The sequence below is a fragment of the Megalobrama amblycephala genome, linkage group LG5 (genome assembly GCF_018812025.1).
Source record: "Megalobrama amblycephala isolate DHTTF-2021 linkage group LG5, ASM1881202v1, whole genome shotgun sequence".
Classification (NCBI taxonomy): Eukaryota; Metazoa; Chordata; class Actinopteri; order Cypriniformes; family Xenocyprididae; genus Megalobrama; species Megalobrama amblycephala.
In genome coordinates, this window is record NC_063048.1 from 20,181,665 (window position 1) to 20,205,002 (window position 23,338).

The following is a 23,338-nucleotide window of genomic DNA, read 5'->3' on the forward strand; positions in this document are numbered from 1 at the left end:
TGTCAAGGACAGTATCGTTAACTAAAGCTATTAAAATAATTTTCAGTAATTTAAATAAAGCTAAAATGTAATATTAATATTAGATGAAAAACTTAAACATACAAAAACTTAAACGAAAATTAGAAAAGTTGCCTTGGCAACTAAGTTTAACTGAAATAAACATTAAATAAAGCCGTATAGAAACGTTAAAAGCAAATGTTAAAAACAAAATATAGCAAATATAGCAAAAGCACATCAAAATTACTTAGACTAAAATGAAAATGAAAACTAAAAATATATATAAAAATAATAATACTCTAATATATAAATAGTTGCCTACTAAAATAAGAGTTTATAATGTCTAATTACTAATGATAACATCGCAATATTATAAATTATAGAGCAAACATGAGAATCTAATAAGCTGAAATATAAATTTTGCAAAATCGCCACTTTTTTGGAATTAAAAGGTTCTATCTGCATTCTGAGCAGTTTTGAGATATTGAGCTTCAAGGTTTTTGCATTCCATTTGACTTTGTAGATAGAACCTTTTTGTTTTTTCTAAATAAAAAGACCCAAAATATACACAACATAAAAATATCACATAATGTATATAAGTTGTTACAGAATAAGAATATATGTGAATAACTAAATTTTGACAAAAATGTCAGATAGAACCTTATAATTCCAAAGGTGAAGAAATATAGTTGCAATATTGAAAAACAAACAAACATTATTTTACATTGTGACATGAGCCAATGATGGACCACAATTATAGAACATAAAAGCAGCAATAGAGTTGATCAGAAGGCACTATTAGTATGCTAATAGTGCCTTCTGAACAATAGCGGGATAACGTTTTTGTAAATAATAATAATAATAATAATAACTCAAAAAAAGTCTGTCTTCATTTGAATCTCTCACATCCATACACACCACAGTTGTATTACGACTTAAATTAAAGACAATGTAAAGTAGAGTGTTAAATAGATTTTATTAGCATCTTAGTCATTTGTTGTCAATTCTGATTGTCCACAAGCATTTCAGGGTAAACTTACTTCAGTGCGAGTGTGCTTGAGTTTGTATTTTGGTGTAGATGTGTATAAATGCGTCTGTGCTGCCCAGACTAACCCTGTGTGTCCTCTGTGCTTGTAATGAGCTAATTAATAATGGTGTATTTGAGGTTTCAGAGCTCGATTTGTGAAACGTTAATGGTTTTTGGTGTGTCAGTGCTTTCATTGTGTGTGTTTGAGGGGTCAGTGTGAACATTGTTTGTGTCTGAGGAGTTTAAGTATTGGTTGTTTTTGTGAGTGCAAATTGTCTTCTTAAGCTGTGCAGAAAGCTGCAAACTCAGTAACAGAACAAGATGTCCACCAACACGAATTACCCTGCAGAAAGAAAAACACACTGACTATACAACTACAGTCCAAAAGCATAAAAAAATGGTGTAGAACCAATTCACATATGCTGAAAGAATGCACCTCTCCATCTCTCTCAGTAAGCGTGGCAGGGCAGTTGGCATGTCAGAGCTGCAGCTGAACTTCCTGCCAAATGGAATATCACAGAGCACAGCATCAACTGCTCCATCTGCAAGAGGGATCTCTGAGGAACAGAAATATATATATATATATCTTAATGAAGGAAATGAGGCTCTTTTCTTCCCAAGAAAAAGATGAAAGCCCTTATTTTAAAGCCTGTGAGTAATAGCAAACCACAGTGATCCAAACAATCTCCAAGCGACAAAACCAATTATTTCTTGTTCGAGAAGCTGTTTCACTCCGACATATATCACAATAGCAAAGAAAAGACTATCGCAACTTCCATTTCATGCTGAATTTAACAATGCAATGTGGTCAAATGCATTCCTGACTCGATCACAAAATGTTTTCTACCCTGTTTACACCTGTATTTATCGCTGTTCGCTTGTATATGTATCACCTGAGACAGATTTTAACACTAGATGTTCGCTAAACGGAGTCAGTGATGATGAAAGAGGAGAGTTTGTCCAAACCCATGGCAGAAGAACGAATTAGCTGCACTCTTCCTTCCATTCCAGATGCTTTCAAGTTCTCTGCGGCTTTCTGCAGCTGCGACGTGTCTGTATCCATGCCTAGAAATACAGCATTCTGAACACACACACACAATGCATATACAGTCAGATGTCAATTCTGTGTGTGAAGTGCTGCATGTTCAGAATGATGTGTTTACGTACTGAATACTCCTGAGCTGCTTCCAACAACACTGCTCCTACTCCACACATTGGGTCTAAAATCACACAATCATTCAGCTGTGGAGAGAAAGACAGAAAAGAGCACAAAAACTATGAAAAACAAAAAGCTGTTATTTTGTTACTTAAAGGGTTAGTTCACCCAAAAATGAAAATAATGTCATTTATTACTCACTCTCATTACGTTCCACACCCGTAAGACCTTTGTTGATCTTCGGAACACAAATTAAGATATTTTTGTTGAAATCCGATGGCTCAGTGAGGCCTTCATAAGGAGCAATGACATTTCCTCTCTCAAGATCCATAAAGGTACTAAAAACATATTTAAATCGGTTCATGTGAGTACAGTGGTTCAATATTAATATTATAAAGCGACGAGAATATTTTTGGTGCACCAAAAAAACAAAATAATTACTTATTTAGTGATGGCTGATTTCAAAACACTGCTTCAGGAAGCTTCGGAGCATTATGAATCAGTGTGTCGAATCATGATTCGGATTGTGCCAAACCGCTGAAATTACGTGACTTTGGCGCTTCAAACCGCTGATTCGACACGCTGCTTCATTATGCTCTGAAGCTTCATGAAGCAGTGTTTTGAAATCGGCCATCACTACACAAGTCATTATTTTGTTTTTTTGGCGCTCCAAAAATATTCTCGTCGCTTTATATTATTATTATTGAACCACTGTACTCACATGAACCGATTTAAATATGTTTTTAGTACCTTTATGGATCTTGAGAGAGGAAGTGTCATTGCTCCCTATGGAGGCCTCACTGAGCCATCGGATTTCAACAAAAATATCATAATTTGTGTTCTGAAGATTAACGAAGGTCTTACGGGTGTGGAACGGCATGAGGGTAAGTAATAAATGACAGAATTTTCATTTTTGGGTGAACTAACCTTTTAAAGGGATAGTTCACCCAAAATGAAAATTCTGTCATCATTTACTCACCCTCAAGTTGTTCCAAACTTGTATGAATTTCTTTCTTCTGCTGGACACAAAAGAAGATATTTTGAAGAATATGGTTGATGGGCTCCATTAACTTTCATAGTAGGAAAAAAAATACTATGGAAGTCATTGGGGACCATCAACTGTTTAGTTACCGATATTCATCAAAATATCTTCTTAAATGATGACAGAATTTTCATTTTTGTGTGAACTATACCTTTAATATTAATGTATTCATTTTGATTTTATTTAAGTGTTTATTAATCCCAGTTAATGTTAATCTCAAAAATGATTAAAATCAAATGTTGTATCTGTTAACATTAGTTAATGAACCTAAACTAACCTGAGCTAACAAAGAACATTAATGTTCATTTATGTTAACAAAAATTAATAAGTTGTAGCGAGTGTATTGCTCATTGTTAGTTAATATTAGTTAATGCATCAACAAACCATAACTAACAGAACCTTATTGTGAAGTGTTATCTTATGATTTTACAAAAGATTTCTATTCCAAATAAACACTGTTGTTTGAACTTTATTTTGAAACATACCACAAATGCCTCAAAAATATTAAGCACCACAAGTGTTTTCAACATTATTATTAATAATAAATGTTTCTTAAGCACCAAATCAGCATATTAGAATAATTTCTGAAGAATCATGTGACAATGAAGACTGGAGTAATGATGCTGAAAATTCAATTTTGCCATCACAGATATAAATTTTATATGTAAATATATTTTTGTTAAATATATTCATGAGATCATCACCCCTCAATGGTGAACCATTGAAATTTCGAAACGTTTCAAAACACTTATGACATCCTTTAATGAAATCGTGTGACTTTGGCAGTTTGATACATGCTCCGAACCACTGATTCGAAACAAAAGATTCGTAAAGATGCGAAGCTTCATGAAGCAGTGTTTTGAAATCGGCCCATCACTAGATTATTGTTGAATAAAGTTGTTATTTTGTTTTTTTGGCGCACAAAATGTATTATTGTCGCTTTATAACATTAGGTTGAACCACTGTAGTCACATGAACTGTTTTAAATACGTCTTTAGTAGCTTTCTGGGCATTGAAAGTGTAAATTATCTTGCTGTCAATGGAGGCCTCACTGAGCCATCGGATTTCATCAAAAATATCTTAATTTGTGTTCTGAAGATGAACAAAGGTCTTACAGGTGTGGAACGACATGAGGATGAGTAATTAATAACAGAACTTTCATTTTTGGGTGAACTAACCCTTTAAAATCTTACAAACCCCAAAGTTTTGAACAGTTTTTAATGTGTATTTTAATATGCTTGATATGTCATGTCAACTACCCATTTTCTTTCTTTTTTTCTTGTCAAGATAAGACCTTGCCAGGTATGAATACTTTTCCCACCCCTCACCCCAAGGAACTGGATGTACTGCTGCTGATTTAATGATTCTACCATGTGTGTGTACCATTTGCCACTTTAAAGTTCATTCTAGTTTGAATGAAACCTCACCTGTTTAGGGCAAAGAGAGGTCATGGCCCAGGCTATTGTAGAACGCAACCCGTTGTGTTTCATATAAGAACGACTGGCCAAAGGATGCCTGAAGAAACCACACACACTGAATTAGATCTTAAGTTGTTAGACTTTCAAATGTTATATGGAAAGATACTTACTTCAAAAGAGGGATGCCTACAACGCAATGGTCGTTGCTTAAATACACATTTACCTAGTTACACAAAGAGACAACCCAAACAGTAATATTTAAATACTCATAGATAACCTGAACTGTAAACATATTACTTTAAAATGGTATATGTTTTGCAGTATATGCATGCACATTTGAATGCCTGTGTTTATAAACTTATTTTCTTTTTTATTTTATTAAGTGAGTGTGTGCATACTTCAAGAACAGGCTCTTTCAGGTCCACCTTCCACCCAAGATGTTCTTTGATGGCCATCCCAATGATACGACCCAGTCTCTGAAGACACAGAGAGACACCAAGAACAATAACTATAAAGATAACTATATTAGTGTCCACACCAACTCACGATATATCGTTCGGTTTATTATAAGCACACGCTACAATTTTGTCATCTGCCACTTTAAATACTCAAGCTCTTTTAAAGCAGGATGAATTCTGACTGGATAATTCATAATAATAAATTTTGAAAAGTATAAAAATTGCACACACACACCTGAGAGGTATAAGAGCGGGCAATGACTCCACTACAGCGGCAGCTCACTCTGAAGGATGGCGTTTGCTCACGTGATTCCTTATTCGTTTCATTTTGTCTTTTTAATAAGTGTGTGCTGGAGGTAAGAGTGCGTGTGGATTCATCTGCTACAGTCAAACTCTCCTCCTCATCCTCCTCTCTCCTTCTCTTGTGTCCACGCTGCTGGCTGCCCTGAAGCTCTTCCTGTAGGGCTGTCCATGTTAAGAGGGTCTGCTTCCAAATGTCTGGATCTCCCACCACTCTCTGCTTTATAACAGCAGCAGCCTTTGCTATTTAAATAAAAGCAGTAAAATAGGTTGCCTGTAAGTATAATGTAGTAATTTGTTTTCTTATTTCATGAATATGTAAATAGGCTAATTATGCAAATGAAGGCTTCTCACAGCCTGCAGACTGGCTAAAACCAAATGTGATTTCACTAATGCAAATAAGACTTGCTCGAAGGTGAAAACCAAGTTCACTCAAATTTTCCCATGACAGAATGGGAAGAGTTTGTTTGCTGGAATCAGATTCAGAACACTGACTTCTCATTCATACTCACCTGGGTTGTTGGGAAGTGAAATGGGTTCAGCTTTGCGCAGAAGTAGAAAGAGCCTCTCTGCAGACTTGAGTTGTGTCACAGTGTGCAGATCAGCATTGCTGCAGAAGAACACTCTACCTGAAATCTGCTCCACCTGACACACACAAAAAAAAAAACACTTTATCAACATTATGGAAATGTGGAACATTGCTATAATATGCAGAGAAGCTTTAGAGTAAAATTAACTAACTTAGTTAATTATGGGCTGATGTTTGTTTGGACCTCTTTTTACTTTTATGTTCATTAGTAATCGCTTACATGATTTTAAATGGCTGTCTGATGATTACAAAAAATGGAGAATGTCAGTTTTATAGAACTTTATATACTTACTTTATGTCCTAAAATAATTGATAATCTCAATGAAATAGTGTGATAAACTCACTTGAGTAGCGCAGAGTTTGTGTTGTACCTCCTCGGCCAGCAGCTCCTCCATCCCCGCGCCTGCAGTGCAGTACAAGTGCTTCATCATCGCCGCAAAAAATGAGTTTTTATGAGCACTTTAATGAGCACCATTACAAATACAAGCAGCATGCCACTGTAAACACTACTTTACTCTTCCGGGTTCATCCGTCTGTCAAAATTAAACCTCATGCCATTAACCGACTTTCTAAATATAGAAATGATAGATATTAATCTCTGACTTTCAATATTCATTTTATTACAAGGTTTGTTGTTGTTGTTGACTTGAGCCTTAGTGTTTACCTACGTCTGTTTTCTTGTATTTTTCGCTCGAATTTTTTCTTTTTTTTTTTCTTTAACAATGCTCTTATTTCATGGAATCCTTGAATTGCAAAGTGATTTTATTTTATTTTATTGATTTTTTTTGGAAACTCCTTGTGCCTTCCTGAGTTTATTTAATTTGATATTTACGTTTCTGCTATATTGTCGCCCCGCTGTTTGTTTTTCTGCAATTTTTTAATTTTACTTTGCAATTAATGAATCTTGCCAAGACTTTTTCTTGATTTCACCAAAATATTGCAGAGTTTTATGTTATTTTCCCCTCACACGTTTAGGTGAAACGTTTACCTTGAAATATTTCTGTCAGGAAAGATTTTGAAGGTTTACAGCGCCTCTCGTGGACATAAAAAGTACCTCAGTGCATGCTGAACACAGGATGTATGCAAATCCACTCGAATAAAAACTGTTTGACAGATTTTTATTTATCGTTTCCTAACAAGTGATATAATACCTAAGCAGTTGCATTATGTGAATTTATTACAAACTTGCAAACTAGCTTAGCATTTTCTTCTGTGAAAACTTTCCATGACCATAAAAAGTACTTCTAGAATGGGAAAAAAAATGTCTGTAAGGGACAACTTTTTTTTAACAAAGATTATAAACATTAAACAAATCACATATCAAAACAAGAACAAACTAATTCAATCAGTTCTTTATTTTTTAACGTCCATTGTTTTGTTGTTGTGTTTTTGCATCCAAAAGTCCAGCAGTATTTGTCGGAATGTCCACAGAAAGGTGTGGGGGCGACATCTGTCATTCTGCTCTACTTCCTTGCCACTGCAGTCAGCTGGTCCCTGATGCGACCCAAACCGTCTATCATGGTGTCCAGTGTCTCTCTGCTCAGCTCCATTGTAATTGTGGACTCACTTGGACCGCCGCTAATGCACGGAGTGTCCTGGAGCTTCGGCAAACACATACACAGATTATTGAAAACATTATATGGACTACCAAATATTACATCAATCAAAATGAAGTTTTAAACCAATGTTTATTCTTATTCCAGATAAATAACCATTGTAAACCAATGTTTTATTGTTATCACAGATAAATATTTTTAATTAGACACATCTGGTGATCCTACATTTTAATTTAAAAATAGTCATTTTAAATAATAGCACTGATAATGTCTGCATCTTACTTTCATTTGCAACAGACAGGTTGGCACAGCCATGCGACTCAAGGAGTCCGAAGCAGTTTTCATGTCCACTCGCCACGACATATCCTCCAGCTTTGGCAATGAAACTAAGGAAACACACGTCATAACTTCACAGCTCCAAAATGGTTTCACAAGCATAAAATACCATGTCATTAAACATCTTGCAATACAATGAAAACTTGAGAAATCACACTCACTTTGACTGGACAAAGCATCATTTCTCCATGTGACACTGAAAAATTTTACACCAAAAACAGGTTACACACTTGTCTGCAGGGTAAATTATTTCCTACAGTACATTTATTTGACAAACTAAGTATCCACCTGTTTTCCAAGATAATTTTGGTGATCAGATTCTTTAGGTTTGAGTGGAATGATTCTGGGAAAATTGACAGGATCTGATCAGGAGATGTTAGATTCTGGTACACAACATGATGCGAGAGTGCGTGAAAAGCTGTCAGCAACTGTTGATAAATTAAATAAAGGATGTGTTAACACCAACAGCATTTATGTGCTTTTGTATGCTTTATAATGAACATTAACCCATTCAATCCTACCTATAACATTAGTGACCAAAATTTAATTTTTAGCTTGAAGGTTCTGAAGAGTTACTGATGTTTTTTTGTTGTTGTTTTTTTTTAAGTTATCAACTATAAATGAAGGTGAAAACCGTCTTGAAATGATGTGAATATGTTTATAAATAGTCACATGATTAAAGCTGCTTAATTCCAGTTTGTCCCCGTGAAAGATACAACGACTATGCTACATATAATGTTTAATATATACATAAACACAGTACTTGTAAAAAATGCCAGTGGTAACATTAATGACCAATAAACATTTCGAATAAATAAGTGATTTATAAAGCATTGTCACGTTAATATAATATTAATGTACGTGTATTTATTCTTTCATTTGAATATCGTACACGTACTCCCCCACAAATGCATGACAGAAAAATATATTTCATAGTTGTTTTGTTTGCTACTTTCTTTTGGCTCCAAACTCGATTTCCCACCGGTTACAATTGTAAACATAATAAAAGATATACTTTCACATTAACATACATGACATGAACCTACCTGTATTGCTTCACTATTGGACACAGAGAGAGAATGAGCAGTTTGTTCAATTGCAGACTGGCGCTTGGAGGCTCCGGCTGGGTAACTCTCTGCGCAGATCTGCCGCACAACATCTTTAGACGGAGCCTGAATCAATCATACAGAGTGGCAGAATGCACGACAATTAAATCTAATCAACAGAAACTGACAAACCGCTTATGAATAAGTAATTAAAGATATATTCCATTTCATACCTTTAACAGCAGTTGCAAAGCAGTGAATTGATCCTCTGTAAGAAAAGCCATGTTTGACTGAAAGTAGCAGTCACGTGAATTCACAACATATAAACCAGTGTCAAAATAAAAGACCCTACGTAGAAAAATACTTAAACTATAATGGTTTGTGTATAACTCATGATATATCAGTATAGGCGGTCAGTAATCAGTATATATATTAATAGGCTTTTAAAAGAACTTTGCATTCTGCATCTTTCCTTTTGTTCTCAAGTGCAAATGCTCCAGAAGGCTTTTTACTGCCTTAAAAGTACTAGAGCCCAAGTTATTGCGCAACTAGTCAGGGCTAGTCATTCGAAACAGGTTGGACTCAAGACATGGACTGAATACTTTTGACAAAGATGGTAGTGTTAAATGGATAGTTCACCAAAAATTGAAAATTGTGTCATATACTTGCCCTGATTTTCTCTTCTGCTGAACATTTTGGAAAATGTGTAACCAAACAGTTGATGGTCCCAATTGACTTCCATAAGGGGGAAAAAAAAAAAATCTCAAACTATAAGAGTAAAATTAACTGTTCGGAGGAAATAAGATCCTACAAGTTGGGAACAACTTGAGGGTGAGTAATTCTAGACAGAAGTATCCCTTTTAAAAAAAAAAAAAAAAAAAAAAAAAAAAAAAAAGGCAAATTCACAATTATAATTATGCAGTTAACATTTACCCAGCAAACTAACAGTGGCTTAACTTGCCGAGAGATCCATCAGAAGCAGGGTTTTTAAAGTGAGTCTCCAATGAACCATTTTTGTAGACCGCCATAAACCAGCTGTCATTTTAACCAGTTGTATAAACTCGTTTTCACTCGCGTATTGTCTAGTTTGTCCAGAGGCCCAGAAACATTAAATCATGACACGGTTTACCAAACTAAATATGCCATTTGAAAAGGCAGAAAGAAACAACCCACTCAAGACAATAGTTTCTATAAACATTTATTTTGAATGGCTGCAAGAACAGCTCAAACAAGGACACCATACTGTTTAAGAACGTCAGTGTATTTTGCGATCTTGCTTTCAACGTTCTTTTCTGCCTGCTTGGAGAGCTTGATGTCGGCTTTCTTCTTGGAATAGCGCAGCTTGGCCTTTTCCTTCCTCTTCTCCTCCAGGGTGGCGGTGATGGCCTGGTACTTCCAGCCAACTTCATGGGCCAATCTTCCAAGCAGGGCAAACTAGAGAAAAAGAAATCAAAGTTACAAATGCGTCACTTTATGTTGTAAAGGTCAAATACTCAAAACCCCAGAATTAAAAGTGCAGAAATCTATGGGGTTTTAAGCATTCTTGACAGGGTAAAACAATATCTGCAGCTTTTTGTCTCAGCTGGTAGTGCATGAAGTGGACTCATGGTCGTTAAACTCATACTTGCTGTGGAAAAACATCACTGACAAAAAGCGATTTCAAATATCATTAAACACTCCTAGAGACATAACTAAAGTCTCACCTTGCGTGTGGGCTTCAGACGCACAATCTTGAGAGCAGCTGGGACGACCATACGCTTTCTCTGTGGAACACAATCAGAGATGAAAAAAAGAAAAGACAAAGCCAATTTCTAACTGTAGGAGAAGAAGTCTCAGGCAGTTTCGTGTATTCTCAGTTGACACTCAAACAAGGCAGAAAAATTCATCATTGACAATATTCATCTGTGAAAAACTAAGTTGACTAAGAATAATCTACCTTGTCATAAGGAGGAGGGATGCCATCAAAGACCTTCAGCCTGTCCAGAGCGGCCTGACCCCTCTTGGTTTTATGTGGAAGCATACCTGTTCAAGAAAGTCAACATTTAATCCTCTACACATCCATTGAAGGTGTAGCTGATCACAGATTATCTGTGACATTCAAACTCAGGAGTCAGATCTGTAGTTTCATCAAACTGGGTTCAGTTTCGGGATAAGATGCTCATCATTGTTTGAAATGTTACCACAACAGCATCCAAAAAAAAAAAAAACCCTGACATCCTCACCTCTTACTGTCCTCCAGAAGATTCTGCTGGGGGCTCTGAAGTGATATGGTCCACGGGAAGGGTTGGTGTTCATCCTCTTGCGGAGGAAGGCCAAATACTTCACTGCACACACAAAACATCCCATTTAGCACCACACAATTCAATTTCACTTTGGTCAAAGTCTGTGCTTAAAACCCAACATACTTATAGGTGGCCAACAAACTTACGTTTGTTGCGGTAGAAGTTTCCAGAGATGTTGATACCTTCACACCTCACCACCACAATTTTGTGGCCTGTAAACAAAGCACAAGAATTACTACAAAAGATATGAGTAAAAAAAAAAAAAAAATAATACAGTTGAAACCTATAACTTATGCATATGACAGTCTGGGCATAATCAGATTCTTAAAGAGACAAATCAACAGTTCTTATGGATGAACTGGCTCTAAGAAAAAGAAAAAAAATTATAGTGCCCTTGTTATATGTAACGTTACATGTAGTTAATATAGCTACAATTAAACAAGGTGCAGAAAAAAAAAAACCCAAAAAAAACAAACAAAACAAAAAAACACTGAATTCTTAAAAGCATAACCATACCCAGAAGCACTTGCTTGGCCACAATAGCGGCGAGCCGACCGAGTAGATGGCCTCTGCCATCAAGGATCAGAACCTGTGAAGTAGTAAAACCAGGTTTGTTTTATTAGCATGGAGTTGACGAATAATTTTATGTTTCTATCTAAACACTGCTTTTTGTCTCAGATGGTAGTGCACGTGAAGTATTCTCATGGTCGTTAAACTCGAATACTCGACTGTGGTTGCGAACTAATCACCGACAAAAAGCACACCTGACGTTAGCCATGCGTTACCAAGCAGATTACTATGCCACCAACACTTTTTTCTATACATTTTATGGTTAAATAGTGCTATACAACAAAACGTGATCTTTGCAATGGAGCAATGCTTTCAACCCATTTGCGCCGCTTGCAGTAAACGTGTTTCAATTAATTAGTGTTAACCTAAAAGATACCAAATTAATCCATTTGTCAATTTTATACTCTCAAAACACCCTAAAATATAAGTAGTTCATTTATAGTGTACCTGAATAATGACAGCAACGCTAGTCCGGTTTTTACTGCACCACGAGTGTAACGATCACTACAGGCCTCTGACTTCCAGCAAGACATGATGCGTGATCAAATTTTTCTCCCAAAATTAGCAGTTCTACGGTTTAAAACGGATCCCAAACAACGCAAACAGGGCCATGTGATGTTACCTAAGCATTAGCCCCCAAATATCACATTCCCTCGCCGCGAAAAAGTGAGATATTTTAATACAAATCGTACCACTCGAACGCACCTTATTGAACCGGTCCGCCATGATGTGGGAAAAGAAAGACACGAGGGGCCGCCCGATGTAAAAGACAGGGGCATGGGCGGGGCTTTACGCATCATCGGAAATGACGTACCAGCCTCTCTGTTCTTCGGAGGACGTTTGTAACCTCATTATTTATTTCTGCTGCCATCAGCTGGAGCGCAAATGAGCTACAAGGGCTCTAAAATGAAAAAATGTAAACAAATTGCGTCTTGAAAATAAGAAGGGTTTTTGCCTATTTGGTCGTCTCTTTAATTTAACACACCTGATTGATTGGCTCATTAGTGACCTGAAATGGGTCGGTCAGATAGTTTAATAAAAAATAAATGCATGTTGTAGAAATAGGTTGAGAATTATTTAATTTGATAGAATTTGCTTCAATTAATTGTCTTTGTGTACCATTATTGATACCATAACACACATTCATATTTGAGACATGTTTATTGACAAGAGGAGAAACTGTACTGAATTAATACACATGATATTATTTCAGTGTTTCAATAATATGCTGTAATAAGAGATTACATCATTCAATTCTTAATAAAATAAAGCATCCACAATTATTCAGTCAAGTTTAAAACATTCTGTGTGGGCCATTTATTTATGAAATGAAATGTAATGTCTCTCAGTCATCATGTTTAAGTTTTCTGATTTTGCCCTCATGGCGACTGATCTCCTGTTGTAATCTCTCGATTTCCTTCTTGTGGTGGTCAATCTCATCCTGGTGGTGTCTTCTTAGAGCAGCTAATTGTTCTTGCTCTTTTCTCCTGTGTGTTAGAGAGGAAGAATAAGACATGAAATATCTTTTTAAAGGATTTGTTCACTTTCAAATAAAATTTTCCTGATAATTTACTCACCCCCATGTCATCCAAGATGTTCATGTCTTTCTTTCTTCAGTCGAAAAGAAATTAAGGTTTTTGATGAAAACATTCCAGGATTATTCTCCATATAGTGGACTTCAATGGAGCCCAAACGGTTGAAGGTCAAAATTACAGTTTCATTGAAGCTTCAAAGGGCTTTAAATAATACCAGATGAGGAATAAGGGTCTTATCTAGAGAAACCATCACTCATTTTCTAAAAAAAATAATTTTAATTATAAAATTATATACATTTTAACCATAAATGCTCATCTTTAACCAGCTCTCTTCTTCTCTATTTGAATTCCAGCAGTGTATACGCTGCTAAGTATATTATTGCCCTCCACAGGTCAAAGTTTGAACTATTTGTTATATACAATATGCTAGTACAAGTATATGACAATTTAGTTCAAACTTTGACCTGTGGAGGGCAGTAATACACTTAGCAGCATCTACACTGCCAGAATTCTAATAGAGAAGAAAAGAGCTGGTTAAAGATGAGCATTTATGGTTCAAATTAGGGCTGGGCGATATATCGCATGCGATTCTCACGCGCATTTCGTCAGTAAAGCCGGTTCCCTGATTACCGCTAAATCGCCATCACCTGCTTTCAAATGGTGCGCCATTTAACAGACAGAGCCGTAGTTCACTGATAAGCCACGCAAATATCGCGTTCATTATCGAAGGCGATTCATCTGCGATATGAACGTGATATTGCGTGGCTTATCAGTGATCTACGGCTCTGTCTGTTAAATGGCGCACCATTTGAAAGCAGGTGATGGCGATTTAGCGGTAATCAGGGAACCGGCTTTACTGACGAAATGCGCGTGAGAATCGCATGCGATATATCGCCCAGCCCTAGTTAAAATGTATATAATTTGTACATTTTTTTTTAGAAAATGAGCAATGACCCTTATTCCTCATCTGGTATTGTTTAAAGCCCTTTAAAGCTTCAATGAAACTGTAATTTTGACCTTCAACCATTTGGGCTCCATTGAAGTCCACTATATGGAGAAAAATCCTGGAGTGTTTTCATCAAAAACCTTAATTTCTTTTCGTCTGAAGAAAGAAAGACATAAACATCTTGGATGACATGGGGGTGAGTAAATTATCAGGAAATTTAATTTGAAAGTGAACTAATCCTTTAAGTGCAATGAAAGACTATGGAGCTTTACAACTCCACATAACAGAATCAAAGAGAGCTGATCAACCCATGTAAGCAGTAGAGAAATCTAGTGCGATAGATGAAATTCGCACTGGGATCAAGCAAAACCACTCACTTGAAGTACATCTCCTCCTCAGCGGCCTGTTTCTTGCCGAACGCACCTCCTGCCTCCCTCACCGAACCTCCACCGCCGCCTCCTTTCCCAGCACCTTTACCCAGTTCTCCTAGCTTTATCAGAGGGAAAGACAGGCACAGATTCCACAAGACAGAATTGTTTACTCAACTAGTAACTGCTCCATGGATTGACAAGCACAAAAGGCCAATATACATATGCTACTTCAGAAGTTTTGCAGTACAAAACACAGAGAATGTAGAAGTATCCTGAATGTAAACAAAAGGGGAGAAGTGACATAGCATCTGACGCACAGAAGCTTAGTGGCACATCCCTTTAATTGACATTTATTTAAAAAAAAATCACTAAATTAGGATATTTATTTAGGATTTTGTATCACAGTTACGTCAGTATAGTTGCTCATTTCATCTGTCAGTCACTATTAGTGGTGTCACAACATATACGGCGACGTGCTCCGATATAATGTCACAACTTTTGCACTTGCCACCGGATGTACCTCTAAGCACAGCGGTATATGCCATAGGCTTCAGTGCGTCAGATGTTAATACTACTACTGGACAAAAGGGTCATAACACAAGGGCAACATGAAAACGCTCTTGTTGTGTAATTGTTTAAAAATGGACGTGTGTTGACACGTTTTTACTAACGTTTTAACATAGTGTTAGGATCACGTGTACAACATTTAACGCATTTATTCAGCAAACAATTGACGAAATACATGACAATGCGTGCTGAACAGGTTTTGAAATACAGTGAAAGGCGTTTTCCCCTTTAGTAGGCCTTTTTTTTTTTTTTTTTTTAATATCTACCTGGTCAGACGACATCCTGATCTGTGTGGCCACAAACTTCCTGATATTAGGATTTAGAAACCTCGCCATTCTCTCTTCATGTGCTCATGCAAGCACTGACATGAACATGCGCGCCTCTCTCTGTAGACCCACAAACAGGAACGTACCATTATTAGCAAAATAGGTGAGCGCTGTGTATACTCACTTATATTCGCTGTTATCCAAGGGTAATTTAGAAAGAGAGTTTATTCTATTGTTGAAACTATAATAGGTAAAACAACCCGAGAGCTTACAGGATGTTTTTTTTTTTAAACACACAATGGTACAGTCGACAACTGTGGATCAAAATCGCTGTTTTTTGCCAGAGAACGCAAAAGCATTGACATTTTTTCCTCCCATCACCATGTGCTTTAGGGTCTCAAATGATTTAATGAAAATGATTTTGTACACTTAAATGGTGTGAACAGAACAATTAAAGAACCTGCTGATAAAAAAAAAACATGGATGCATAAAACAAGCTTATACTTAAAAGCTGTTGTGATGTTTTTATTCATAGTGATGCAAAAGTTTATCTTTCCAGACTATTCAGTCAATCATTCCAGATGTCATAAGACATATTCCTTGGGGAGAAGTATGAACCCACAGCCATTTCAGTCTATGGATAATTTTCATTGGGTGGGCATTTCATGGACTATTTAAGCCATTACTACTCCACTTCAATCCATTAACATGTCAAAGTAAAAGCCTTTAGAGTCCAAAATTTTGACAAGATTGCATGCTAAATTTATAAATGCAGTTTCAAGCCACCAGCAAAACTGATACGATTCAGGGTTTATAGTCTATGAGGAAATGGGGGAATGGGACTGCACATATTCTCATAGTAACACTCAGGCACAGAGAAAAAATTAACTAAGTAATAAAACAAGATTTCCAACCACTCATTAAATATTTTTAAAGTCACCTTTGCCCTTTCATGTTGCTCATATTTCACAAAAATTAATATATTTACAGAAATGCTCAAACCCGTTTTGGTCATAAAAGTAAAACGAACAAAATTTCAAAAGGGTTTCAAAAGAACTAAAATTGGAATAGACATTTTAGTCCGCCTTATTGAGCCATATACATCTGTGATTTGAACCATGTGCTTCATTATACTGCAGACAATCCTCATTCCCATTTCAGCAGACAGACATATTTTAAGTTCTCCAACTGGCATTCGGTATTAAATGTAAGAATTGGTTTTAAATGGTGCTGATGGCCCCTCTGAGATGTTTTAACCTCCTCTCTCTCACGGTCCATGTGGCTTACATTAAATCAAAGTGAAAATGCATGGAGGGGAGGGGCAATTGACAGCTAAAATGTACAATCGAATTAAAACAATCAAAATCATATCAAGAACAATTGCAAAAACACACAGGCTTAACATCTTGTACATGGAGTTGTCTGAAGCCATCTGAAAACAATTTAGACTTTTCTTCCAGGGCGATAAGCAAATGACAAAACACAAATACTTAGGAAGAGAATTAGAAATAAAAGAGAGGGAAGGAGAGAGAAATAGGCATCAATATCAGAGGGCCAACAGAGGCCGGCGGAGACCTTTTCTTGGGGGAGCGAGTGGTGAACGTGGCCCCCCCTTGCAAAGCCGTCAGTCTTGCTTGGGTCCAGTGAGGGCTCTGAGCCGCTCTAGCAGGGGAGGATGGGAGTAATGCCACATAGAGAACAGCCAATCTGCTACAGGAAAGCCCAGGTTGTCTTTATTAAGCTTGATGAGAGCGGAGTACAGCTCAGACGATCGGCCCATACCGCGCGCAAATGCGTCTGCCTGAAACTCGAACCTTCGGCTCAACACCGTCAGACAGAACGACAGCAACTGCAGCGGAAAAAGTGAAGGTGAACATGGATCACATGTATTTGATTATTCAGAAAATAAGCAGTGAGGCATCCAAAATCGCATACTCTCATGTAGATATTTATTTTGAATAAGTAAATACTTCACGACCAATAAAAAAAAAAAATTTCAATATAGTATAAATGTATGTAGTACGAATATAATGCGGATGTACTACACTCGCCATGTTTTCATTATCACATGACCTACCAGCGTCAATAGCATTGCATCATTACCATTCACAAATCCTCTCCCATTGCCTCATGGGATAGTAAAGTGTCCATCATATGCACAATTCATAATCTTGCCAGTAGTAGTAGGTCATCTAGGTACTTTTTTTGCCTACACTATTATAAGTACTGTGAATTTGGACATACTTTTTTTTTGTCACATACTATTTTTCGGGAAGTATGCAATTTTGGATGCAGCCCATGTCTTATAATGTCCTGTATGAATTATAATTTTTAAGCATAAATGTTCGCACACAGGTTAGCAAATGAGTCTGCATGTGTTTTTCAGAGAAAGGGAGGGCAGGAAAAAAGTAAGATGCGTTACCTCATTGTAAGGCGAGAAGATAAACTGAAAGATGATCATCAGCCCGATAAGAGTCGGTTGGGTGTCATGAAAACCAAATGCCATGAAGAGCTCTTTTTGCCCAATCAGCACAGCAAAAAGGAAGAAACACAGGAAGGAGTTCATCTGTAAAGAAACAAAGACATTAACATAATCAAATTATGGTCCTCTTTTTATATGCTCTTAAAAAAGCAGGAAATGGAATAAAACAAGAATTTTTGGAGAAACTGACATGGTAGAAATCAAGAATGTGCAGTGACAAAAACAATTGGTATAGAAGCTGTGAGAAATAGCACATGACCAGAATACATTTCCTTTGTGTAGCTCATTGTGTGGTGGTTGACAGATGAAGTTAACCAAAAAAAAAAAAAAAGGCACAGCCATACAGACAGCAACTCACCTGGCTGATGACAATGTTCTTGACTGTGTGGCCTAGTTTCCAATGTCCCAGTTCATGTCCAAGAACTGCCAGAACCTCAGGGTTACTGCAGCCCTGTTTCTTGTTCTAAATACAGACAGAAAAAAGTGAAAAACCCTAATATGTTGAAGCATTGAAAATAAATGCCTACAAAATGCAGCGTAAGAGACGCATGGAAATGATGCAGTAACCACTTTTTGTAATATTGTAATGGACTACTGTTTCCCCCTCCCCTCCCTCACAATACCAATCAAAAGTTTAGGGTCTGTAATATTCATCACATGTTTAAAGGTGCCCTAGAATTAAAAATTGAATTTATCTTGGCATAGTTGAATAACAAGAGTTCAGTACATGGAAATGACATACAGTGAGTCTCAAACTCCATTGTTTCCTCCTCCTTATATAAATCTCATTCGAGTCTCAACATAACACCGACTGTTACGTAACAGTCAGGGTGTACGCCCCCAAAATTTGCATATGCCAGCTCATGTTCAAAGCATTAGACAAGCCAGTATTAACGTCTGGATCTGTGCACAGCTGAATCATCAGACTAGGTAAGCAAGCAAGAACAATAGCAAAAAATGGGAGATGGAGCAATATTAACTGACATGATTCATGATAGCATGATATTTTTAGTGATATTTGTAAATTGTCTTTCTAAATGTATTGTTAGCATGTTGCTAATGTACTGTTAAATGTGGTTAAAGTTACCATCGTTTCTTACTGTATTCACGGAGACAAGAGCCGTCACTATTTTCATTATTAAACACTTGCAGTCTGTATAATTCATAAACACAACTTCATTCTTTATAAATCTCTCCAACAGTGTAGCATTAGCCGTTAGCCACGGAGCACAGCCTCAAACTCATTCAGAATCAAATGTAAACATCCAAATAAATACTTTACTCACATGATCCGATGTATGCATGCAGTATGCATGACAAACACTTTGTAAAGATCCATTTGAGGGTTATATTAGCTGTGTGAACTTTGTTTATGCTGTTAAAGGCAAGCGCAAGCTCCGTGGGCGGGGGAGTGCCAGATTTAAAGGGGCCGCACCCTGAATCGGCTCATATTTAATGATGCCCCAAAATAGGCAGTTAAAAAAATTAATAAAAAAAAATCTATGGGGTATTTTGAGCTGAAACTTCACAGACACATTCAGGGGACACCTTAGACTTATATTACATCTTGTAAAAAAACATTCGATGGCACCTTTAATACGTTGCTTATGCTCAACAAAGCTGCATTTATTTGATTAAAAATACAGCAAAAACTAATATTGTGAAATCTTATTACAATTACTCCAGTCGTCGATGTCACATGATCCTTTAGAAATCCTTCTTTTTACATACCTTCTTGTGTTCACCCATGTTTATTTCATGCTGTAATAACTGAGGTGGCTACAGTGATCTGTCATGGCATATTAATGAGCGCCAAATTTCCTGTGCATCTCCACAATACAGCATTTTATCTCATTTGTTACTGTTCTGGCTCTGACCTTTGGTTTGGACTTGCTCTCATTGACCACTGCCTCGTTCTCCTCTCCCGTTCCTGGCTCTTTCTCTCCAGATTGATTTAAAGGGGAGTAGTCCTCTAAAAGCGTGTCAAATAGCACAATGCGCTTGTTTTTGAAGAAACCATAGAAGTAAGCATTACTGTGGGAAGATCTCTTTGAACCTAGAAAAGAGTGAACAGAAATATTAGGAGAAGGGAAAAAAGAGAGCAAGATATCATGACTAAGACAATTATAGTTCTATAGAAAGCAATAAAAATGCTGTACCTTCAACTACATAGATCTTGGTGAGGGGGAAGTAGATGGACTTTGCCATGCTCTCAATCTCACTCTTCAGCTCTCCATCTGGCAGTGGAGTAAACTTATCAAACAGAGGGGCGATGTAGTCTGCGTAGATAGTCACCAGAATCTGTACACCAAAGGAGGAGGGACAGTTCAGTTCACTTTATTTTTTTCCTTACAGACAACACATGCAGCAAAAGCAGAGAAATCTGACCAGTGAGACGATGAGTGTGAAGAGCCAGGCGTAGATGAAGAAGTAATCACCGCCAATCTTGATGATGTAGAGGAGCAATGATGTCACTGGCAACAAAATACACTGAGTCACAGCAAACTTCTTCAGAGCGTCTTTCAGGAAGAAACCCAGCGTCTATAAGAAAGGGACAAATTAAAGAGATTTCAGTTTTATTCCTGCTATGACAGAAAAGATATATGTGAGCTAGACTTTATCTACCTGTTGGTTGAATCCATGCTTCTCTTCAATAACAAAAGTGTTATAGAGGCTCCAGGGAAGGCCAGTCAGAGCACTAAATAGTGTGGCCAGCATCAAGAACACCAAAGAATGGGAGATCTGAAGGTAAGAAGACCATTTGAAATAATGTAATGCCTTCTGGATAGGTTCAGAATAACATACTAGTATAAAATTCTTCTTACCGTTTCAGCAGTTTATAGTATGTACAGTATACAATCTATTTTTTTTATTATTAATAATGTGATTAGACTACAAAAAGTCAGACATTCACATAAAATGTCATTAAAATAGAAAACAACCTCTTTAGTTTTCAAGATGTTAATGTTCCCCAATTATGCCATTTTAAAAGGTCACCTGCATGCATCCAAGGTCAAAAAACACTTAACTTTCTCTTAATATACACTGAAACCTCACCTCTTTTCCTACAGTGTCTGTAACAGCTTGATCAAGGATTTAGTATCTCTAAACCACTCCTTTCCTAGAGTTGTGATTGGTCTACTACTTACAGCGCATGTCACAAATGAAACGCCTAATAATACCATATCAGAATTTCAGCTCCGGAGGCTTCCTCAGCACTTGTACAGTAACGATGGCATAATTTTTACTGTATCATTTTGAGTCCTCATCCTTTGGAAGTGCATGCGAAGTGTATTTGCTTTCGCAGTGCAGAAAACAGCTTTTTCTCAAAATGTCGACAACACAAACTCTTCCAGACATCAGCTACAACTACAGTGTTTAAGAGTGGCTTTGATTGTTTGTTTTTATTGCCATACCTGCATCTATGGCTATTTACATGACAAGATCAATGTATTTTAAAAGAAACAAATAGTAGTAACAACATACAGTAGTAATGAAAAACAACAACTAACAAACTCAGTATACCACATCATTATAACAAACATTATATAAGATTTTTAATTGTAATACTTGAATAAAAAAACAAAACAAAAAAAAAATATTTGAGATCATTCCTGTTGAAACTTTCCATTAGAGGATTTTCTGAGTAAAAACATTGCCTAATAGCATTTAAAGCAGTACAAAATATGCGCTATAGACAGGGGAATCTGACAGAAAAAAAAAAAAACCAATACATATTGGTGGTACATCACCTTTCAATAAAAACAAATGAGCAAATCTAGAATGACCAATTTGGCATTTTGTGTAAACAGTCTGGTCATGTCAACACTCAAAAAGAAAACTTGCAAAAAAATAAATAAATAAAAAAAATTATGATTGGACCGAGCTTATTATTAATGCAGTTGTCCCACTCCTATGCAAGTTTAGTATACATTTGAGATCTAATGCAGGAATTTGACACAGGCTGGCATTATGCAAATTTGTTACAAACCTAAGTAAAGTAAGGAAGTAAGACAATTTGATCTTTGAAACTTTGCAGACTGATTCACAAAAAGCAATATTACACACTACATGAAAGGTGATATTGGAAAAAGCATAATTGGGGCACTTTAACTGGACACCACTCACAAGCTACATGATGAAGTCATGTGATAATATAGGATTTATTTGAGAACAAAAAGGTACTGAACCAGCACTAGTATATTAACCAGGGTAAATTTTTCTGGCCAACATTCATAAAAACAGGCAACAGGATGAGAACATTATATATTATATTTGACAGTAAAGTTCCAGAGACTACACCTACCTCATACTCTGGACCAAAACCAAAACGAGCTGTGAGATTCCCTGACACTTTCCAAAGGAACGGAATTCCTCCTAGGAGCAGTACCAGCTACAAAATAAAAGAAGACGGAAAAAAAGAAGATGAGGAAGAGACAGATCTCACATTGGAGGCAGTTTTAAATTGGAAATTGACATTCATTTAAGCTCACCGTGCCCTCTGCCTCAGAGTAGAGTCCAGACCAGAAGCCAAAGTTGCTCTTGTCCAGCTGATAAAGGCGAGACTTTTCAAATGTTTCTGAATCCATTATCTTGCCCAGCTCAGTGGGCACATGCATTGTAGTCCTGTAGACCTTCCTCTGTGAGAGGTAAAACGCGTCTTGGTGTTTACAGGATTTAGACTAGTTGCTCTTTTTAGTACATCAAAATTCATTTGCACGAAACTCTGATAAGAGTCTATATTTTAATAATCAAAATCTGCAAATCTGAATAGAAAATCATTCATGCATAAAGTGACTGACTTTAAATGCTTTCCACAAACACAATAAGCATATGCTCACCTGTCTATAGGCGAGGTAGGCCTCCCAAACATACACCGTCCATGAGAAGACCAGGACAGCGTAAAAGATTTTGTCTTCAACTGGTAATGCAATAATTTCCTGCAGCATTATTACAGCTTGGCAGTTAACTATTTGTTGGCTCCGTTAATTAGCTCGGGCTATCCAGTAATTCAGCAGTCTGATCATTCAAGGCAACAGATAATCTTCGTACCTGTTCCGACACAATACGAGACTTGAACCTTACGAGAATGTGTATGTGTTATATCCATATATTGGAAAAACTACATGCAGCGATGCACAAATAATGATAACTCATGCTCTATCACTTCCTTTCCCATTCATGTGAAAATAGGGTGCAACTAGAAACTGTGTTCGACCGGACACAAGAGCAGAACAAAATGGGTTCCTGAACTGAATTTTTATTTGTAATTGTATGATAGTTTTGTCAATTAAAATGTACAATATACGAGCGTATGTACTGTGATAAACTGGATTTATTTTATAAAAAACTACTACAGATTAGTTGAAGAGCAACCGTGTCAGTAAAGAGCAG

The 23,338-nt window shown here is 36.7% G+C and overlaps 5 protein-coding genes and 3 non-coding genes across 8 annotated transcripts; all 8 read right to left on the reverse strand.

The window, feature by feature from the left end:
• Nucleotides 1-954: 954 nt before the first annotated feature.
• thumpd2 (THUMP domain containing 2) lies at nt 955-6,532 on the reverse strand. The gene is made up of 11 exons (XM_048191112.1): nt 6,332-6,532; nt 5,911-6,043; nt 5,334-5,641; nt 5,039-5,116; nt 4,811-4,863; nt 4,650-4,737; nt 2,192-2,266; nt 1,991-2,105; nt 1,461-1,581; nt 1,195-1,367; nt 955-1,151 (listed from the first exon to the last, which is right to left on the reverse strand). The coding sequence occupies exons 1-11, from the start codon at nt 6,416-6,418 to the stop codon at nt 1,039-1,041; spliced, it is 1,344 nt and encodes a 447-aa protein (XP_048047069.1). The 5' UTR covers nt 6,419-6,532; the 3' UTR covers nt 955-1,038.
• Nucleotides 6,533-7,088: 556 nt separating this feature from the next.
• commd9 (COMM domain containing 9) lies at nt 7,089-9,275 on the reverse strand. The gene is made up of 6 exons (XM_048191108.1): nt 9,159-9,275; nt 8,926-9,051; nt 8,168-8,307; nt 8,041-8,075; nt 7,826-7,929; nt 7,089-7,588 (listed from the first exon to the last, which is right to left on the reverse strand). The coding sequence occupies exons 1-6, from the start codon at nt 9,207-9,209 to the stop codon at nt 7,451-7,453; spliced, it is 594 nt and encodes a 197-aa protein (XP_048047065.1). The 5' UTR covers nt 9,210-9,275; the 3' UTR covers nt 7,089-7,450.
• Nucleotides 9,276-10,107: 832 nt separating this feature from the next.
• On the reverse strand, nt 10,108-12,596 carry rpl13a (ribosomal protein L13a). The gene is made up of 7 exons (XM_048191107.1): nt 12,483-12,596; nt 11,724-11,796; nt 11,354-11,419; nt 11,148-11,249; nt 10,862-10,947; nt 10,629-10,688; nt 10,108-10,359 (listed from the first exon to the last, which is right to left on the reverse strand). Exons 1-7 carry the CDS (start codon nt 12,501-12,503, stop codon nt 10,150-10,152), a joined length of 618 nt encoding a protein of 205 aa, XP_048047064.1. The 5' UTR covers nt 12,504-12,596; the 3' UTR covers nt 10,108-10,149.
• On the reverse strand, nt 10,498-10,576 carry LOC125269412. Its single transcript, XR_007185095.1, has one exon. It is a non-coding gene; the product is annotated as a small nucleolar RNA Z195/SNORD33/SNORD32 family (small nucleolar RNA).
• LOC125269416 lies at nt 11,026-11,095 on the reverse strand. Its single transcript, XR_007185098.1, has one exon. It is a non-coding gene; the product is annotated as a small nucleolar RNA SNORD50 (small nucleolar RNA).
• LOC125269415 lies at nt 11,876-11,963 on the reverse strand. The gene has a single exon (XR_007185097.1). It is a non-coding gene; the product is annotated as a small nucleolar RNA Z195/SNORD33/SNORD32 family (small nucleolar RNA).
• A 323-nt stretch (nt 12,597-12,919) lies between the features above and the next one.
• atp5if1b (ATP synthase inhibitory factor subunit 1b) lies at nt 12,920-15,726 on the reverse strand. The gene is made up of 3 exons (XM_048191111.1): nt 15,463-15,726; nt 14,636-14,748; nt 12,920-13,264 (listed from the first exon to the last, which is right to left on the reverse strand). Exons 1-3 carry the CDS (start codon nt 15,529-15,531, stop codon nt 13,123-13,125), a joined length of 324 nt encoding a protein of 107 aa, XP_048047068.1. The 5' UTR covers nt 15,532-15,726; the 3' UTR covers nt 12,920-13,122.
• Nucleotides 15,727-15,966: 240 nt separating this feature from the next.
• On the reverse strand, nt 15,967-23,159 carry zmpste24 (zinc metallopeptidase, STE24 homolog). Its single transcript, XM_048191106.1, has 10 exons — nt 22,786-23,159; nt 22,438-22,584; nt 22,251-22,337; nt 20,570-20,686; nt 20,333-20,485; nt 20,104-20,245; nt 19,822-20,000; nt 18,303-18,407; nt 17,885-18,028; nt 15,967-17,311 (listed from the first exon to the last, which is right to left on the reverse strand). The coding sequence occupies exons 1-10, from the start codon at nt 22,891-22,893 to the stop codon at nt 17,087-17,089; spliced, it is 1,407 nt and encodes a 468-aa protein (XP_048047063.1). The 5' UTR covers nt 22,894-23,159; the 3' UTR covers nt 15,967-17,086.
• Nucleotides 23,160-23,338: the final 179 nt, after the last annotated feature.

What these genes read in the sequence shown, in the direction of transcription:
- thumpd2 (XM_048191112.1), bottom strand. Translation starts at nt 6,418, where the DNA reads ATGATGAAGCACTTGTACTGCACTGCAGGCGCGGGGATGGAGGAGCTG. An exon ending in ACAAACTCTGCGCTACTCAA is followed by an intron (nt 6,044 to 6,331) that starts GTGAGTTTATCA and finishes TGTGTGTGTCAG; the next exon opens with GTGGAGCAGATTTCAGGTAG. An exon ending in TTCACTTCCCAACAACCCAG is followed by an intron (nt 5,642 to 5,910) that starts GTGAGTATGAAT and finishes TTATTTAAATAG; the next exon opens with CAAAGGCTGCTGCTGTTATA.
- commd9 (XM_048191108.1), bottom strand. Translation starts at nt 9,209, where the DNA reads ATGGCTTTTCTTACAGAGGATCAATTCACTGCTTTGCAACTGCTGTTA. An exon ending in AAAATTATCTTGGAAAACAG is followed by an intron (nt 8,076 to 8,167) that starts GTGGATACTTAG and finishes AAAATTTTTCAG; the next exon opens with TGTCACATGGAGAAATGATG. An exon ending in TGATGCTTTGTCCAGTCAAA is followed by an intron (nt 7,930 to 8,040) that starts GTGAGTGTGATT and finishes GTGTTTCCTTAG; the next exon opens with TTTCATTGCCAAAGCTGGAG.
- rpl13a (XM_048191107.1), bottom strand. Translation starts at nt 12,503, where the DNA reads ATGGCGGACCGGTTCAATAAG. An exon ending in AAACTTCTACCGCAACAAAC is followed by an intron (nt 11,250 to 11,353) that starts GTAAGTTTGTTG and finishes TTGTGTGTGCAG; the next exon opens with TGAAGTATTTGGCCTTCCTC. An exon ending in GTCTGAAGCCCACACGCAAG is followed by an intron (nt 10,360 to 10,628) that starts GTGAGACTTTAG and finishes CTTTTTCTCTAG; the next exon opens with TTTGCCCTGCTTGGAAGATT.
- atp5if1b (XM_048191111.1), bottom strand. Translation starts at nt 15,531, where the DNA reads ATGGCGAGGTTTCTAAATCCTAATATCAGGAAGTTTGTGGCCACACAG. An exon ending in TCAGGATGTCGTCTGACCAG is followed by an intron (nt 14,749 to 15,462) that starts GTAGATATTAAA and finishes CCTCTGATAAAG; the next exon opens with CTAGGAGAACTGGGTAAAGG. An exon ending in GAGGAGGAGATGTACTTCAA is followed by an intron (nt 13,265 to 14,635) that starts GTGAGTGGTTTT and finishes TCTAACACACAG; the next exon opens with GAGAAAAGAGCAAGAACAAT.
- zmpste24 (XM_048191106.1), bottom strand. Translation starts at nt 22,893, where the DNA reads ATGCTGCAGGAAATTATTGCATTACCAGTTGAAGACAAAATCTTTTAC. An exon ending in CCTACCTCGCCTATAGACAG is followed by an intron (nt 22,585 to 22,785) that starts GTGAGCATATGC and finishes TACCTCTCACAG; the next exon opens with AGGAAGGTCTACAGGACTAC. An exon ending in ACTCTGAGGCAGAGGGCACG is followed by an intron (nt 22,338 to 22,437) that starts GTGAGCTTAAAT and finishes TTTATTTTGTAG; the next exon opens with CTGGTACTGCTCCTAGGAGG.